Source organism: Eutrema salsugineum, unplaced genomic scaffold (assembly GCF_000478725.1).
Source record: "Eutrema salsugineum unplaced genomic scaffold, Eutsalg1_0 scaffold_7, whole genome shotgun sequence".
Taxonomy (NCBI): domain Eukaryota; kingdom Viridiplantae; phylum Streptophyta; class Magnoliopsida; order Brassicales; family Brassicaceae; genus Eutrema; species Eutrema salsugineum.
In genome coordinates, this window is record NW_006256486.1 from 348994 (window position 1) to 366943 (window position 17950).

The window sequence follows — 17950 nt, forward strand, 5'->3', positions numbered from 1 at the left end:
AAAAAGCTATTTAAAATTACAGTTTAAAGAGAAAAATTAATTAATAAATTTTAATATTAAATTTAAACTACTCAAAAATAAGAAAAAATCTATTAATTGATTTTTAAATAACATTTATGTAAATATTAAACACGGAATTTATGTTATAAACTTTTGATTTTTAATGATATTATATTTAAAATTGATGGATTTATAATAATATACTAACACATAATAAATAATGATTATATTTTTTTAAGAAAATACAAAATATATATATTTGAAATAGTTGATGAAAAAAATCCGCACGTTACATGCGGGTATTCACATACTTATAACAAAAAGGAAACAATTTTTCTGAAATATGCCATTACCAAAAAAATTAAGATATGACAGGTTTTTCCTAAGCATTGAACAACAAAACTATAACTGGCATCTCCTCCAAAAAAATTAAAAACAAAAACTGAATCATTAAACACTAAACAAAACTCTCTTTTATTCAACAAAAAAAATTGGGGGATCAAGACTGCCTGCTGTTCTTTGTCTTTACTTCGTTAACCCGTTGAAGAAGTCGTTACCATAGCCCACATCAATAAACCCTAATCCCAGAAGAATACGGAAGCATAAAGCCTGAAGTTTCCGCATAAACCTATGAGCTTTTCCTGCAACCAAAATACGGAATCTCAGAAGCAAAAAAACACAAGATAAGATCTACACGAAACACACAAACGTCGGTCCAAATTGTTTACCTCTCCCGCCCATGATTTCTTGTGGTCTACGCAATGGTGGAGCTACATCCTCCGTGAATCCCAAAACTCTCTCAGATTTCGGTTTGTGCGATTGATCCAAACCCGTTTCCGGTAAGAGCTGTTTGAGATCAGATTTTCCTTCTGACAGCAAGATCGAGGCCGGTGAATCTTGCTCCCAATCCGAGCTGTGATCAACTCCAAACCATACATTGTCTATGTGTTGGCTAAGTCCATCATATACTAAGCTTGGAGGATAAAGAGATTCTTCGTCGTCAGGATTTAAGTATCTGGACAGAATCTGATCTTCTGTTTCAGAAGAACATAGACATTGCAGCTCAAACAGATCTTTAAGCATCGGTGTAGGTTTAATCCCTGTTTCCTCTGTTTTGAACTCTTCAACGATTTCAGTGCCAGTGATTTTCTCCGTTGTAAACCTCTTTGTAGATGACTGATCCAGCGACCTGTCTCTGCTTAGTCTGCCCGGTTTAGCCGGGAAAGGAGTTGCAGGAAGTCGTTTCTTGTCAAGCACGTAACTCCTGTTTTCGGATTGCGAATGAAGCCAACTGTTAATCCTTGAGAACTCTGTTCCACCCTCTTTCTGGTTAACGTTTTTCTCAAAGAAACCGATCTTGGAGCGAGATTTGTTTGCAGATCCGGGGCCCATCTGCAGTACCTTTGGTTTGTGCTCCGACACAACCAACTTAATATCACATTCAGATATGTCCTGACTATAAACCGTTGCTGCATCATCCGCTGTATTCGGACGCATAAAGCAAATGGACTTCGAAACGCTCCTCTCTGATGAGCCACACGCGGAATCAAATCCGTTCTTCTTCACCGGAAGACACACAGATTCAGCTCGGACAGATATCATTGAGTTTCTTCTAGACTTAAAGCCTGGACCATTGGAGATTACGCTGAAATCTGTCCCTGATAATCTTCTGTTGCTACTAGCTGTTGGTCTCATGAAGCTAGGAAAAACATCTGAAGCACGTCTTGATTTGTTTTTTGGTATCTTCGGGGTAATTTGAATCTCTTCTCTTATCTCATCCTCTTCTTCTTCCTCAGTAAAATGAGGCTTCCCAGAGAGTTTCTCTAATCTCTCGTTTAGATATCTGATCTCTTTTAACGTTGTCTCACGCTCTTGCTCGATCTTTTCCATCATATTCTGCAGATTCATCAACACAGCCTCCTTTTTCTCTTGTTCTTCCTACGCATCAAAAGAATCCTAAACCCATCAGAGATTGTTACACTCTAGGGTAAGTTGATGTGTTATGCAAGTTAATGTTTCCATTACCTTTGATTCGTCCTGTCCTAAATGGATGTTATTTGCCCTCGTTGCGAAGTTCAGAGAGCATATGGTTTCACACAGATCATCTTCTTTCGGGCTGATATGAACAAGCATCAATGTTTTAGAGTCTTGCCCTGCAAAACTAGGAAAGAAACTCAGAGAAGAGAGCAAATAACTTCAGTTAAGATCAAGATCTTTCGGAAGATCTTAGTTACCGAGGGAGTCTTTCAGGACCTGTGTGAGCTTGCTGTTCCTGAAATACAAAGAACAAAAAACTCAAAAGTTTCAGAGATTAATGTAGTAAGGGTTACATAAAAAAGAGAGGATATGTTTACCTGTAAGGAATGTGACCATTCTTGCGTTGAAGAGAGTTGATGACATCTCCAAGAGCAGATAAAGAGAGATTAATGGCTTTGCCTTCATCAAAACGACGACCAGTGGCTCTAGTTTTCAACACGCGCTCGCTTCCTCCAAGATCCACTAGCCAAATCTTGTTTGTTTCACGCCGCCTCTCAGGAGCTCCAAGACAAGTGATCGATACTCGGATCATACTGTTCCATGATTTTCATCCATATATGAGAGATCAAATAACATAGGGTAAGAGGAAAAAAAAATCAAAAATCAAAATTTTGAGGTCTTACCAGTGTGATCTGCTGGATGCAGAGTTAGAGTTAGTGGAGGCAGTTGCTCTGTTTCGACAACCTAATTTGTATAACTTGAAGACTTGATTAAAGTCTTTCACTTTAATAGTCACCAAGTTCTCGATGTCTACCTCTCCCTTTGCGTCTGTGTGAATCAGAAGACTGAAACAGAGAAACAAAACTCATTGAGTTGCATTCCAAACCCGATCCTTCAATGGATATTCTCTGCACATGTTATTATGAGTATTATTACCTTGGAGGTATTGGATCAATGGGTTTAGTTGCTTGAGAAACAAGCAAGTCTCTGAGATTTCCCATGTAAATCTCAAGCATACTAAAGTTGATCACAAACTTATGATTGCTTTCCTCGACTTGTTTGAATAATCCCTTTATCGCTCTAGGAACAATACCTGGAGATTTCGGAAGACCCTCCTGCATAAATATTCATCCCAATATTTAAATATCAACTTTAAGAGATGGAAACAACATGGTAATCAAAGAGATGTTTTTGATTGATCCTTCTTACCATTGTATAAGTTTTCCCAGTACCGGTTTGTCCGTACGCAAAAATGCAGGCGTTGTATCCATCGATAACCGATTTTATTACTGGTTCGATCTCTAAGAAAACATCATCTGCAAAAAATTTGTATACTATATATCTTCAAGAACACTTTAATGTATGCGTAATCAATTGTAAATGACGTTGTAATGAACTTCCACTAAACGACGTCGTGATTATAGTGTACGCCACTATGAAGCTTGTAAGAAACTTACCTTGTGATGAATCAGGTTGGAAAACTCTGTCGAAGTTGTAGGTTTTCCTCTTGGTTTCTGTTAACTTTAGGACAACGTTTCTTGTATCCGAAGCAACTGGTGCTCTCAAGTTTTGGGAGTCCAAGGGTTTTACTCGACAAAACACACGAATGTTTCCTGACCAATTTTCCAAATCGAAATCGATGAAACTAGACTCTTAAACTTGGAATTTACAGTATAAATCGTAGTTTAAAAAAAAAATCGAATACTGACCTTTAAGGTCCAAAAACTCGTTAAGAATCCGTCTTCTTTGTTTGCTCTGATCATTTACTTGAACTGTTAGTGCATAGAGTTTATCTGTAACACAAAAACAGAGGACACAGAGTGAAACCCATAAGTAAAAATTGAAACTTTGTTGGAATTTTTGATATAGTATCACTATCTGAATTAAATATACATTCTCAAATTAATTCTACATAATATAATACCAAAAAAATAAAAATCTACATAATAAAACCCGGAGTTGACAAATCTTATCTTGACTTTAAGTATTTATTATCCGGTAGAAATCTTGACTACAGAAATATTGAACCCACTTAAATTGTAAAATGAAAAAAATGTGAAAACGAATGATCAAAGAGCCGTTAGATGACTGCCACGTCACTTTAATACAGTACAAGAACATGTGATCCAACGGTTCAGATGCTTTGCATGTAGTAGGTAATCTCCACCAAAGGATTTTAATTTTTCACAAGAAAACAAGAATTTGATTCAGAAGAGAATACCAAAAAAAAATTGAAGAACAAAAAACCAGAAAGAGAAAAAAATCTTTAACAAATGGGGAAATGGGGAAATGGGGAATCCGAGAGAAGTACCTCTAAGGCTCTGTACTTCGATGAAAGCAGAGTCGTCTTCTTCCTTTGACGATGAAGAAATCTCAGAAGATGAAACATTCTTGACGATGTTGCAGACAGATTTAACCCAAGCTGAAGTCAAATGAGATTTCAAACCGAGTAATGAATGGATTGTCTCCGGCAAATCCCGAACTGGTTTCGGCCTTCTTCCCTCCATTACACCAAATCTTGATCTTGATTAGAAAACAGAGCAATTCGCAGGAATCAGATTTTGATTTCACTGAACTTTTGCCGAGAAAGTTAGAGGAAAGAGAGGGAAGTAGTGAAATTTGGGTCAGAGCTCATCAATGGCGGAATCTGGAGAATAGTTTTTTTTTTTAAGAGGACAAAGATGTGGAGAGAATGTTCTTCATAAGCAAAAATCTCTGCAGGTGCCATGTATATATATAATTACAGGCCCTTATAATACAAAATATATATTGTTTTTGTTAGTTTTACCTTGGGGAGAGAAAATTTTAGCTGAACTTAACACTTGTCTATCACTAAATGGAGAATTAAAAAATTTGTATAACTATTATTCAAAGAAATTAATTACTATTCCCCCTTTTTGGCTGGAACAATATTGATGAAAATGCTACTTAGAGATATTTTTATCTAATCAGCTTAACGGCTGTGGATGAGTTCATCCAAGCTATCAATTATTTTTACAGCTTTGTTTTTTATTTGTCTAAAGTAACTATTTGAACCAAATTTAGTGTTTATGCTTTATTTTATACTATTAAATTTAAAGTCATAGTCTAAATTTATATAAATAACCAAATAGAATAATATAACTAAAATAACCAAAATAACCAAAATTAGTATTTGTATATATGAATTTCCTTTTTATATTTTATTTTACCTTAACAAGATGTTGTTTATAAAGAAAAACGGACAATCGGTCTATAATATAATCTAATCTAATTTGTATTAAAAAATACTATAATTAGAAAAAACAGCGTGTCAATTCTCATAAATATAAGACACGTGGCTACAATGTTTTAACTATTTTTCTTATTCAAAACGCGGCATACTGAATTCTATTAACGTTATAATGATGATTTCACGCGGAGTTTGTATTGGGCCTGACTTTAAAAGTAAGAGTATTGATCTGCATTTTCTAAAGAAGAGCATCATTCTTACAAAAAAAATAATAAAAATGATGAGTTTATTCGCATAAAACCCTTTTTTATGCATTTTTATAATTTAAAACAGTTAGCATGTTCTTTGTTTTTTTTTTTGAATTTCGCTTTCGAATTTAGTACTATACATTTTTCTAAATAGTTTTAGCTTCCAATACATTTTTATAATCTACTTTTGTCATTTGCAATGACTAACATTTCATCCAAAATGTAAATAACTCTATTAGTTAAATACAATACTTTTGGTTTTATTTTAGTTTTGTTTCACATGTTTTTTTCTTCAGAGTAATATCTAATAGTTTTTTTTTTTACATTTTGAAAAATATTTGTTTTTATTATTTAGGGGTAGTACTGAAATTTTAATATTATCAATACTAATTGGACAATGTTGAGTGAAAAAGTATCAAATGGACAATAGGTGAGTTTTTTGTCCTATAATTCTAATTTTCTCATAAATAATTAAATTCTCTTTCCCAAAAAAAAAATTAATGTTATTAGATTCAAATAAAATAAGTTGTACTATGTAGTCGTCTAAAAAAATTATCGACGCAATCAAATAACATCACAACAAATTTCAAATTCTTCAAAACTAACTCAAGTAATTAAATATTTTGCAGCTTAGATAGTGCAACGAAATAGTTCACCTGCCACGATGGATCCATCAATGGATAACGCAATCTCACTTGTTATAGTCTATGGTTAGAGTAAAAGTCTCGTCAATGTCTCTTTCTTACGAGTTACGATCTACTGTATTAATTTTTCCTTAGCTAAATCAATATCCGTTGCCTTGTTTTTTATTTCTTTTCGCCAAGGTAACATGTATAGGGGATTTGCTTTTGTAATATCCAACTTTCATTTTTTATGATATTTACAAGTTAGCAAAAAAGAAAAAGAAAAAATAGAAAGAACTATTTTTAGCAAGAACAAAAAGTAGAAAGAATAGATAATAATCTTTAATACTGTAGTATTATCACGTTTTGGAAAAAACGCCAACATAGACCAATGGTCGATGAACAGAAGATTTGTTATTTTTTCCCAATATAGGTTGACCCAAACATCTATGCAACTTAGTAATGTCAAATAACCTTTATTTCCCATGAATGGTTATGTTATGCATGAATAATTGAATACGACCTTTTCCCATAATTATACATAGATAATGTAGTAAGAAAATAGAGTTTGTAATATTTTATCCAAGGAATAAGCATCTCGGTCCAAAAGAGATTTCATATACTGTCGTCCGAGCACCATTGAGAGCATTGAATGATATTGCATAGAGAGAGAGACATGACTGTCGTAATTCGGCCATGCCTCACACGCTCTCTCTCTCTCGACATATGTGATCACATGCCATATAACCTAATCAACCGGACCGATATATATGGCATCTCATCCACCAAACCTATATATATAGTGATTATATACATTGCAGTCGATCGCCTATTAGTCTAGACTCTAGAGTTAAGTTAAGCGTGACCTAATCCGATCACATATGGTCTTCTAATGCAAGTCACTAACTAAATTTATGCAAAATACTTTTTTACTTCACACAATGAGAAAGAAATGATCCATGATAATTCTCAATGAAGTCGATCGAACCTTACCCTTGACATCAATCTATAGTTTTCATTTTTTTTTTTTTTTTGAATTTTCATTTCTAAAATCGAACTAATTTATCCTTCATTTACTACTGGTCCTGTTTTTTTTTTTTTTTTTCCAAGGAGTCGTATCATATTGGTCCTCTCCTTCATTCAAAGAAAAGGTGCATGGTGTTATTTGTATTTCACTGCCTGTGTGGGTTAATGGCTCCCAACTCGCAAGACATATATAGGCCCTTCGTAGTTAATACTCTGCACCAATTATATACATTTCTCGTGGGATCCATCATTATATGCATATACAGTAGACCGTGTATGTATCTACACGCATGATTTAATTACCAAACAAACAGTAATGTTTAAAGTAAAAAACCCACTAGGCTTCAAGATCTGGTAAAACTCTGTGTTTTATTCAACGTTCTCGACCCAAAAAAAAAAAAAAAATTCAAAGTTCTCAATTATTACAAGTAGTACAAGCCTTTTCGATAAAGCCAACATACAAACATGTGTATACACCTTATAATATACAAAACATTTGAAAACCCTCACAACGCAAAAAAATCAGCACATGAAGGCAAAGACAGAGAGATGTAATTGCTTAATCTTGAGGAGTCTCGAATCTAGTCGGTGTGTCGATGCCCGCCATACAACAAAGTCCACTTATCAAGATGGTAAGCAGGACGATTCCCTGAAAAGAGGCAAGAGACCTTATCACAAAGACTTCTTATGGAAACACAAGCTTCCAGCTCGAGACAATTAAAGAATGTGCATTAGAAGAAATTTGCTTTAAAAGTGGGTAGCTTTACCACTAAGATTCCCTCTAAGAGTGATGACTTGAATTTGCAGAGTTCATCACAGGTTGTAGAAGCTTCAGCTGTAGTGTTTCCTGTGGCTGTTTCAGCCAAAAACCTTTGGAGAGTTTGGTAAGGAGTGTACCAATAAGGATCAGAGACATATAGGGTTGCGTATTTAGTTCCAGAATGCTCTACTGAACCAACAAGCTCAGAGATGATTTCACCTGCAGATAATGGTTCAAAGAAAACTTAGTTAACTTAAAACGAGTATCTAAATGCATGCTATGACTTCTTTTGTAACCATGATCTGTCCACTTACGATCTGAAGGTGACTGGTAAGATTGAGTCGATGATTCAGATCCCTCAGAGCAGACCACAACCAAGTCGGTTTCCCCTTCTTTTCTTGTTTCTTTTCTAGCAACCAGATGATCCTGTCGATCGATAATTTATAGGTAAATCAGAAGGTTCAAGAGTAAGGGTGCATGGGACTCTGGAAAACATAAACGTCAGAACAATCAGATGACTTTGAAAGACTGCACTTTCGATAGTTTCTGAGTTGTTCCATCCTCAACGAAACACGAGTCTGAGAACACGATATTGCTGACTCCAACATTATGAGAACAAGCTTCTTTAAGCCCTGAAACAACAAATTTTCCATCCTTTCCTCCTCTGGTGCAGATATATATGGGAATGCCAACGAGAAACTAGAAGCTGTAAACAGATTCTGGTAAAAATACGAAGAACTGAATGTTAATTATTGTTAAGGCTTCAGAGAGTATCAATGTATAAAAATTGTATGTATGTTCTATTGTTCTAGAAGTTAAGTAAAACTAGCTTACCTTCAATGTGTTAAGAAGGGCAGGAAAGGAGTAGAGGTAAACGAAGAACTAACAAGAAGACAGCTTCATCTCCGGTCCTCAAATCTGGTCTGTGTTGGTAAGGAGTAGCGGAAAACGACGCCGTTTTGTAGTTATTTAACCGAATCTGGTTTAGCGACGAGAAATCGGTCTGAATTTAACGGTACACAGGAGATAAACGGCTACGTTTTGGTAACTGTCGGGTAAGGGCCATTCACATTCCGACCCGGCCCAATTTGAAATAAATAAGACGAAACTTGAACAGAGTCATCGACTCACCGGACCAAGTAGCGCCGGTACTTGTAAAATCAGAGATACTCAAACTCTCGAGTCTCCTACGAGCCCTCCTGGTTCGTTCTCTTCTCTCATTCCCGCCTAAAAACCTTTAACTCTCTCGATTCGGCCATTGAAGCAGCCGCAACAGCTTGAGGAGATTTCAAAAAATGGGTAAAGTTGAGATTAAAGAAGAAGTAGAAGGAGATCGCGTCGGAACTACCGATTACTACTTCGATAGAATCGGCGAACCTATCTGTATCAAAGAGGAAGACGCTCTATACGATCTCGAAAACCCTCCCTCACAGCCTCTAGCTATCTCCGAACGCCACGGCGTCGTTTTCGTCGCACATTCCTCCGGTTAGTATTCTTAATCGGTGATGATTGTCCAGGTTTTTGCTCGTGCTGTTTAATGTATGTGGCCGTTTTTGTGTGAAAATTAGGGTTTCTTGTTGCAAAGACCAAGGATGTAATTTCTGCTTTGAAGAATAGTAACGGGAAAGGTACCAGGGTTTATCTCCAGAATTTGAGCCTCGTGGATGTTCCCGTTGGCAACGTTCGTATACTGTCTCTCTCTGCGGATGATTCCATTCTCGCTGTCTCCGTCGCTGCTGATTTTCATTTCTTCTCTGTGGATTCACTTCTTAATAAGGTATATGGCTCTTAAGCCTTTAGTCTTTATGGCATATTCTCTGCCTGTAACTGTAAGCTTGGTTTCCCGGGTTCTTCCGTAAATTGACTTCTACTTTATACTACTTCTTGCTAATGCGATTTTTTTTTTAAATGTTATGCCGGTTCTGTATGCTTTTTCCTTGTGAATGGCGTTTGAAAGCACACAACTAGTAGTAGCACACTATCCAGCCCTTTGCTAGGAATGAGAATCTATGTTGATTGATAGTTTATTTTCTTTATCTGTCCTTTGATGCAGGATGCAGAACCTTCATTTTCTTATTCACCTGATGAGTCAGACTTTGTTAAGGATTTCCGGTGGACACGGAAAGATAAACATTCGTATCTTGTTCTTTCAAACCATGGGAATCTCTTTCATGGAATTGATAATGCACCCCCTAGACATGTTATGGATGGTGTTGACGCCGGTTTGTATCATTTACTTTTGCTACTTCTTCAGCAACACAATAAACCATGTTTTTTGGAATTTCATTGTGTACTATGTTCTTTTTTCCAGTTGAATGGAGTTCAAAAGGGAGTTATATTGCTGTGGCTCAAGATAATAGCCTGCGGATTTTGTCGTCAAAGTTTAACGAGAAGCAGTGCATAGCGTTATCATTTGACGCCTGGAATGGTGATTCCAATGAAAACTGTGTTGTGAAAGGTATGTTGTATGTTTTAGCCTATCAAATCAGTATTTTCCATTTTGGTTCAAATAGCATAGTTGTTGTATGGTATATGAGGTGTTTTCGTATGGACTGAGTCGTCCTCTATTCCGATGCTTGGACATAGAATATTTACAAAATGATCCTGTTGAAAGTTCTTATTTCGTGCTATCTCCCATCTAAATCTTGGTAACATTCCTATAGATCTGTATTTCTTGAAATGGTGTTCAAATTTCCCTGGTTCTATGCATACTTCCGTTGAAAAGTTTCATGGATCGCTCTGAAGTCAAACCCGCTCAATGACTGACTGTTTACCAACAACACTTTGCAACAGTTGATTCTATTCGATGGGTACGTCACAACTGTATTCTTCTCGGATGCTTCCAGCTGATTGATGGCATGGAAGAAAATTACTTTGTTCAGGTTATTAAGAGTCCGGACGGGAAGATAACTGATGTGAGTGACCGTTTTTATGGGATAGAAAGAAACAATAGGATCTGTAACTTGTACTTATATATTTATCTGATATGTGGTTTTTGAGCTTCTTCTTTGCAGGGTTCGTCCAATCTGGTTGCTGTATCCTTCTCTGATTTGTTTCCATGTTCGATGGATGATCTTGTTCCGGCTGGTGTTGGACCTCATTTGCTCTTTAGCTACATAGACAAATGGTACTTTAGGCTAATTTTATGTTCTTTTTATTTTTTTTCTTTGCTTTATCTTTTCATGAATGCTGGAATTTACCTTCGCCCTGCAAGCCGTTTGTCAATCTTTCTAACTCTTGATTTATTCGGATCTTAAGATATTTTTTCATACGTAACCAACTAGGATGAGCTGTAAATAATTAAGTTCGCTAATGAGAATTGTTTTAAATTCAACTATCATATAATACTGGAAGTAAATCTGAGCTAATTCGTATTTACAATTCTCGTCTTGAAGCGCAATAGAGTCAGTTTAGTTATTCTTGATTTCCTCTTAATCGCAATAAGGAACATGGACAAAGTAAACTACCACTTAATTCAATGTTGAAGATAGTAAAATTTTGCTTACTCCTCTATATTGTCAACTTTACAGCAAACTGGCAATCATAGCAAACAGGAAGAGCATAGATGAGCATATTGTTTTGCTAAATTGGCCACTTGGTGATGATAAAAGTGCAGTTGCCGTTGTTGATATTGATCGAGAGACCTTTTTGCCAAGGATTGGACTCCAAGGTATGTGGTCCAGAGTTGCTGCATTCCAATGTGCTTTTTCATACATTACACGTTCGATATAAAAATGATCATTCTTTTTCCAGAAAATGGAGACGACAATATGATCATGGGACTCTGTATCGATAGGGTTTCTGTTGAAGGGACCGTTAATCTCCGTTCGGGAGATGATGAAATGAAAGAACTCCCGCCGTATTGTGTTCTTGTGTGCCTCACTTTGGAAGGAAAAATGGTCATGTTTAATGTTGCTAGGTAGGCTTTGTCTCTCATAATGGTTATAAGTTTCTCCTTTTCTTTAACTACATTACATGAAACAGTAACGTTGTGTTCCTCTACAGTGTTGCAGGACTCCCAGCTTCAGATAATGTTGATTTGGCTTCTTCTTCTGATATAGAAGATGCTAATGCCCCTTCAATTAGAGATGATCTTTCTGAACAATCTTCTGAAGAGCCTGAACAACAACGAAATGTGAATGTTTCGGTACAAAATGAACTGAAACCCCTCAACTCAGATCATTTAACTTTTCTGTTACCTACCGAACAAAGGTTCCCAAATGAAACAATTTCTAGTAAGGAAATTGGTTCTGTAAAAAATTCAGCGTCTGGGGACAACAACGGGAAGCAAGAATTCTATGCTGAAAAACCATTACAAGCTGCAGATGGTCAACAAAGCATGATTCCTAGGCAGTTCGGAACAAGTTTTGGGGTAACTCCTTCGTCTTTAGGATATGACACCAACAAATTTGCAGGACTGGGTCCTATCCTCCCTGTTTCTGATAAGTTTCAAAAAGACTTATCTGAGCAGTCTAAGTCTCTGCATTTTCAGACCAGTTTTGGGTCAAAGAGTACACCAGCTTTATTTGCATTTTCTGGCCCGCAGAACGCTACTGTTCCTTCACCACAAAATACACCAGCTCAGCCATGGTCAAGTGGGAAAGGTATCTCACCTCCAAATTTTGCCTCTGGTCGTTTTACTTCTGTGAAAGATACTCAGCATAAGCAATCAGAACAGACGGGAGCTGGTTATGTAAATCCTCCTACGTGCATCAAAGAGAAGCCTGTACAAGTTATTGAGACTGCTAAAGCATCGGCTCTGATTAATTTAACTCCTCCGCTAGGCCAAAATCAAGACGCTGATGAAGGGGTAGAAAAAATCGAGCCAATTCCGTCTATCCGTGCCTCTCAATTGTCACTACAGGTGAAATCTTCGTTCGAAAAGTCCTCTAGTCTTCAGCAGCACAAAACTCCGTCCAGTCCTGGACCTCTGAGACTCGAGAATACCATGTCAAAGCAACCCAGTAATGTAAAGTTTTCACACAATATTTATTTCGTAAGATTTAATAATGTGGTTATGTATTATAGGAAAAGGGTGTTCCGAACTCTCATGCTGTGCTCTAGTATTTATCTTACTGGACTTATGTCATTGGCGTACCTTACTCTTCCTTTCATTTGCCAGATAAATGAGATGGCCAGAGAAATGGATGCGCTTTTACAGTCCATTGAAGGACCAGGTGGTTTCAAGGATTGTTGCACCTCATTACTCAAAAGTCATATTGAAGAATTGGAGCAAGGACTTCAAAGTCTTGCTGGCAAGTGCCAAACGTGGAAGGTGTCTTTAAAAGTTCATTATTGTTTCGTATTAACTTTCGATTAACTTTTTAATATTTGATCAAACCACCCTCCTGCAATATACAAATACTGTCATTGATCCTGGCCTTCTTTGTATTGTTAACTAATATGGTTTGATGGTCTTCAGAGCATAACTCACGAGCAGCAAGCAGAGATCCAACATCTTCTGGACAAAACAATTCAAGGTGATCTATCTATTTTATCATCCCAGTATGTAGCGCGAAAAAAATTTGATAGCGGGTTATTGTTTCTTTCTGAAAAGGTGTCTTATCATGCAATAGGCGAACTAGGAATATAGTGAATGTACATTGCTTCTAAGCACTATCAGTGATGTCTAGAAAGGATTGACTAAAGAGGCAAGTTGAACTCTTATCCTATCTCATTTTCTGCCCCACCAGACTTCAAATCTCAACTTAATCGAGAAGTGGGGAACAAATCAGGATAAAATCATATTTATATATGATGTATCCTTTTACGGGGATACGTGGTGATAAGTACATTATTCTCACATATGTTAAGTACATTATTCTCACATATGTTAAGTACATTATTCTCACATATGTTAAGTACATTATTCTCACATATAATATTAGCATAAGCTTGCGCTTTAAATGAGGTCATTTTTACATATGTTGCTCTGGAAGTCCCTAGGAATTTTGTTCTTTTGTCTCTAGATATATTTAATACCGTTTCATATTTTACACTGGAATTTAGGCTGCAAATTATCAGGCTGTTATTTGTTGTCTTATTATTCTTTCATGTGGGGATTTCAGTTTTGGCCAAAAAGACATACATGGAAGGGTTGTATAAGCAAACTTCTGATAACCAGTACTGGCAACTTTGGAACCGCCGGAGGTTGAATCCTGAGCTTGAGGCCAAGCGGCAGCATATTGTGAAACTAAACAAGGTTGTTTATGGGTTGATATATCTCACTCATTTATCTGTTACTGCCCTCTAAGCTTGCTTTTTAATTTATCCACTACTTTTCCCGTTCAGGATTTGACTCATCAACTGATTGAATTAGAGAGATATTTTAATCGGCTTGAACTCGATCGCTACCAAGAGGATGGAGGACTTTCTGTGGCCCGGAGAGGTTTGCCAAATAGGTCTGCCCCTTCAAGGTATATTTTGTGGTTAGTTGTGAAATTTAAATAAAAACCCATCATTATAAATTGGTTAAGTTGGCCATAAACTCCCCATTTCCACCACTGAAATTGGGTTGATTCTCTCTGCAGACGTGTGCAATTCCTTCATAGCCTTCATAACACAATGAGTTCCCAATTGGCAGCTGCTGAGCAACTCTCTGACTGTCTCTCAAAACAAATGACATTTCTGAAAATCGATTCACCTGTCAAAAAAAATGTGAAGCAGGAGTTGTTTGAGACAATTGGGATCCCTTATGATGCTTCTTTCAGCTCGCCAGATGCTGTAAAAGCTAACAATGCATCTTCAGCGAAAAATCTATTACTCTCTTCTATTCCTGCAAGTATAAATGCACAGTCCAGACAACGTCAGTCATCTGGTATGAAAAGTTCTGACCCTGAAACGGCTAGGAGGAGGAGAGAATCATTAGACAGGGTAATTTCATGGGAAATCTTTGACTCAGTACTAGACCACACAATATATGTAATTTATGGTGTATCCTCACGCTTTGCTCTACTTTTTGCAGAATTGGGCTGCTTTTGAGCCTCCAAAAACAACTGTCAAAAGGATGCTTCTGCAGGAGCAACAGAAGACGGGTATGAACCAACAGACTGTGTCGAATGAGAGAATACGGTCAACGATTAATACACAGGAGCAATCACTGCTTCGCCTGAAGGATCATGCATCACCTGTAGTCTCCTCGAATAAGGGTGAGCTAAGATTTACTGTGTAGTGCAATAATTTGATTTTACAGTGTTTCATTAGTATTCTTTATCGTTTCTCTGGTTTGACTGTACAAAATAGGAAAAATGGAATTATTCCAACAAGACACATCTGAAGCGCAATCAACCCCGTTCAGATCAAGGCCACCTATGCCACAATCTAACAGTCCCTTTACCTTCTCTCCAATATCTGCGTCGAAGGCAAGTTTCGATTGGTCTGGAAATATGTCGAACAATAAAGCTTCTTATGCTGAGGAATCAGCCCCGTCGCAGAGTAAGGATCCGAAGACAGTTTCACAATTAGGAGGACCAAATTTGCTTCTGAAACGACCAGTGGCATCGACTGTATTTGAACAGACAGAAAAGAAGGCTGGAGAAGTTAAACTTTCTGAAGGCAAAGCAAATGTGTTTCCTGATAGAGCTGCTGGAAATGTGCAGCGGCTTGGTACCACATCGTCAAGATCCGATTCTGAACCTAGCAAAGGTTTTGGCATTCAACTGTCGTCGGTGCCTACTGGTGAACCAGCATCTAGTTTCCCTGTAAAATCGCTGTTTGATTTCAATACCAGTAGCAGTATCCCTGGTGACAAAGTAACTTTTCCTGCTGCAACGGTGTCAGTTTCATCTTCACCTTTGTCTAGCACGTCACTTGATTCCGTTTCCACGTTATCTACACCATTATCACGTCCAGTGCCATCCTCTACACAAGATTCAGGTATAATTACGTTGACCTCTGTCTGTTTCTTTTGATTCAACATAATTTTATAGTCAACTATGGCAACTTTAATATCTGGTCAATGACACCGCTGTTATCAATTTCAGTTCCAACATCTATTCCCATCAGCTTAGCATCAGTCCCTCAAAAGTTTTCAGTCACATCGACATCTGCAGTTTCAGGTTCAGCTACGGGGTTCAGTGTTCCATTTGGTAAATCGTTGACCAGTGCCAATTTTGATCTCAATCAAGAAGCTACGTCAACACCTTCTCAATCACCTGGCCCCACAACTGGCTTCTCTTTTAAGTTACCAGCTTTGTCTCCATCATCCCCTGAAATTGTCACATCTTCAGCTGGCCAATCTTCATTTCTTCCACCAACTTCCACAGCATCACAAGTGTCATCTAGTCTGGTCTCTGCAACCAGTTCCCTAACAGATAATAATCGTTTGTTTTCATCAGCCTCCTCATCGTTGACTGCTCCTGACGCGTCTCAGTCTCCTCAAGTTTCCACCCCGTCTTCTGCTGAGTCCATTACAGAGCCAGTCTCAGAGCCTAAAAAACCAGATGCTCATAGTTCGCCAATTCCAAGTATGGGAAGTACTGTAGATTCTGTAGCAAATGCGACAAAAGTACAAACTGAGCTGCTGCCAGTGAAAAGTGAGATTCCAAACCCAGAGACTACAGTAACCCCTGTCAGTTCATCTGGGTTCCTGTCTGGGTTTTCATCCGGAGCTCAGTCTAGTCCTTTAAGCATGGCGCCGCCTTCATTCAGTTGGCCAGGTAGTTCTCAGCCGCAACAGCTATCGTCGACACCTGTCTCTTTCCCTGCATCTTTATCAACTTCTGCAAGTCCATTTGGTGAGAAAAAAGACACTGTAGATACACAAGAAGATGAAATGGACGAAGAAGCTTCAGAGGCTAGCCAGACGACTGAACTTAGTATGGGTGGTTTTGGAGGTTTTGGGCTTGGGTCAACTCCAAACCCGGCTGCTCCCAAAGCATATCCATTTGGGGGTCCCTTTGGTAATGCTACAACAACAACAAGTAATCCGTTCAATATGGCAGTCCCCAGCGGCGAGCTATTCCGACCAGCATCATTCAATTTTCAAAATCCTCAACCATCTCAACCGGCAGGGTTTGGTGGATTTTCTACAACACCTTCTCAGACACCACCTACTCAGAGCGGGTTTGGCCAACCGTCACAGATTGGTGGAGGACAGCAAGCTCTAGGATCGGTTCTTGGTTCATTTGGGCAGTCGAGGCAGATTGGTGCTGGTCTCCCTGGAGCTACGTTTGGTGGTCCAAGTGGATTTGGTGGCTCTAACCCAGGGAATGGCCTCCCAAATGCACCAGCGTCTGGGGGTTTTGCAGCTGCTGGTTCTAGTGCTACTGGTGGCTTTGCGGCCATGGCTTCAGCTGGTAGGGGATTCGCTGGAGCTTCTTCTAGTCCAACTGGTGGTTTCGCAGCTTTAGCCTCAGCTAGTGGAGGCTTTGCCGGTGCTGCTCCAGGAGGAGCCGCCAGTGGATTTGGTGGACTTGGTTCAGGCTCCGGAGGTTTTGGAGGCTTTGCTCCTCCTAGTGGTGGAGGTTTCGTGGGAGCAGCAGGAGGTAAAGCATCTTAACATTGATCTATACATACGCATGCTCAAACATTTTGACCATTTTGTCTGTCGTTGACAGGTGGTGGTTTTGGAGGTTTTGGCAGCCAAGGACAAGGCCAAGCCGGTGGTGGTGGGTTCGCAGGCTTTGGTGGCAACCCCGGAGCAACAGGAAAGCCATCGGAACTCTTCACACAGATGAGAAAATGAGACAATTTGTTCAAATCAGTATGCAAATGCAAGCGAGTCTCTCATCTTTTACGTAGACCTAAGCTAGCTTGTCTCAAGAAATTTTGGTCTAGCTCTCAAGTCTCGACTTACAGTCAAGTCGTATATTTTTTTCTATAAATATTGTGTGTTTGTCTACTCCTTTTTTTTGTTAATGTTGAAATGTAGTTACGTCATCAACTAACCTTGAAAATGTTATAAATTGCTGACTTAACACTCACGTGGCTCATGCCTTAATGGCCATACAGTTAAAGCTTTTTCATCATCTTTTGAAAGCTGGTTTGGCTTCTTTATTTTTTATAACAGCAGAAGAGATATTTCCCTTTCTTAATTATAAATCCAGAAACTTTCTTGCTAATTAAAAAGTGATTTTAAATCTGGAGAACTATAAACAAACTGAGG

General features: G+C 38.1%; 2 protein-coding genes and 1 pseudogene across 2 annotated transcripts; 1 reads left to right on the top strand and 2 right to left on the bottom strand.

Moving 5' to 3' along the window:
- Window positions 1–342: 342 nt before the first annotated feature.
- Window positions 343–4653, bottom strand: LOC18011346 (kinesin-like protein KIN-14T). Its single transcript, XM_006392562.2, has 11 exons — window positions 4289–4653; window positions 3687–3770; window positions 3435–3590; window positions 3187–3293; window positions 2914–3092; window positions 2661–2822; window positions 2355–2570; window positions 2235–2272; window positions 2026–2153; window positions 729–1938; window positions 343–641 (listed from the first exon to the last, which is right to left on the bottom strand). The coding sequence occupies exons 1-11, from the start codon at window positions 4482–4484 to the stop codon at window positions 526–528; spliced, it is 2592 nt and encodes an 863-aa protein (XP_006392624.1). The 5' UTR covers window positions 4485–4653; the 3' UTR covers window positions 343–525.
- A 2991-nt stretch (window positions 4654–7644) lies between these two features.
- Window positions 7645–9066, bottom strand: LOC18011342 (annotated as a pseudogene).
- LOC18011319 (nuclear pore complex protein NUP214) lies at window positions 8993–17796 on the top strand. The gene is made up of 18 exons (XM_006392564.2): window positions 8993–9330; window positions 9414–9622; window positions 9899–10067; window positions 10157–10303; window positions 10639–10760; window positions 10860–10972; window positions 11376–11515; window positions 11599–11764; window positions 11851–12814; window positions 12968–13120; window positions 13268–13325; window positions 13914–14047; window positions 14137–14261; window positions 14376–14718; window positions 14810–14993; window positions 15088–15720; window positions 15828–17330; window positions 17403–17796. Exons 1-18 carry the CDS (start codon window positions 9141–9143, stop codon window positions 17528–17530), a joined length of 5481 nt encoding a protein of 1826 aa, XP_006392626.1. The 5' UTR covers window positions 8993–9140; the 3' UTR covers window positions 17531–17796.
- Window positions 17797–17950: the final 154 nt, after the last annotated feature.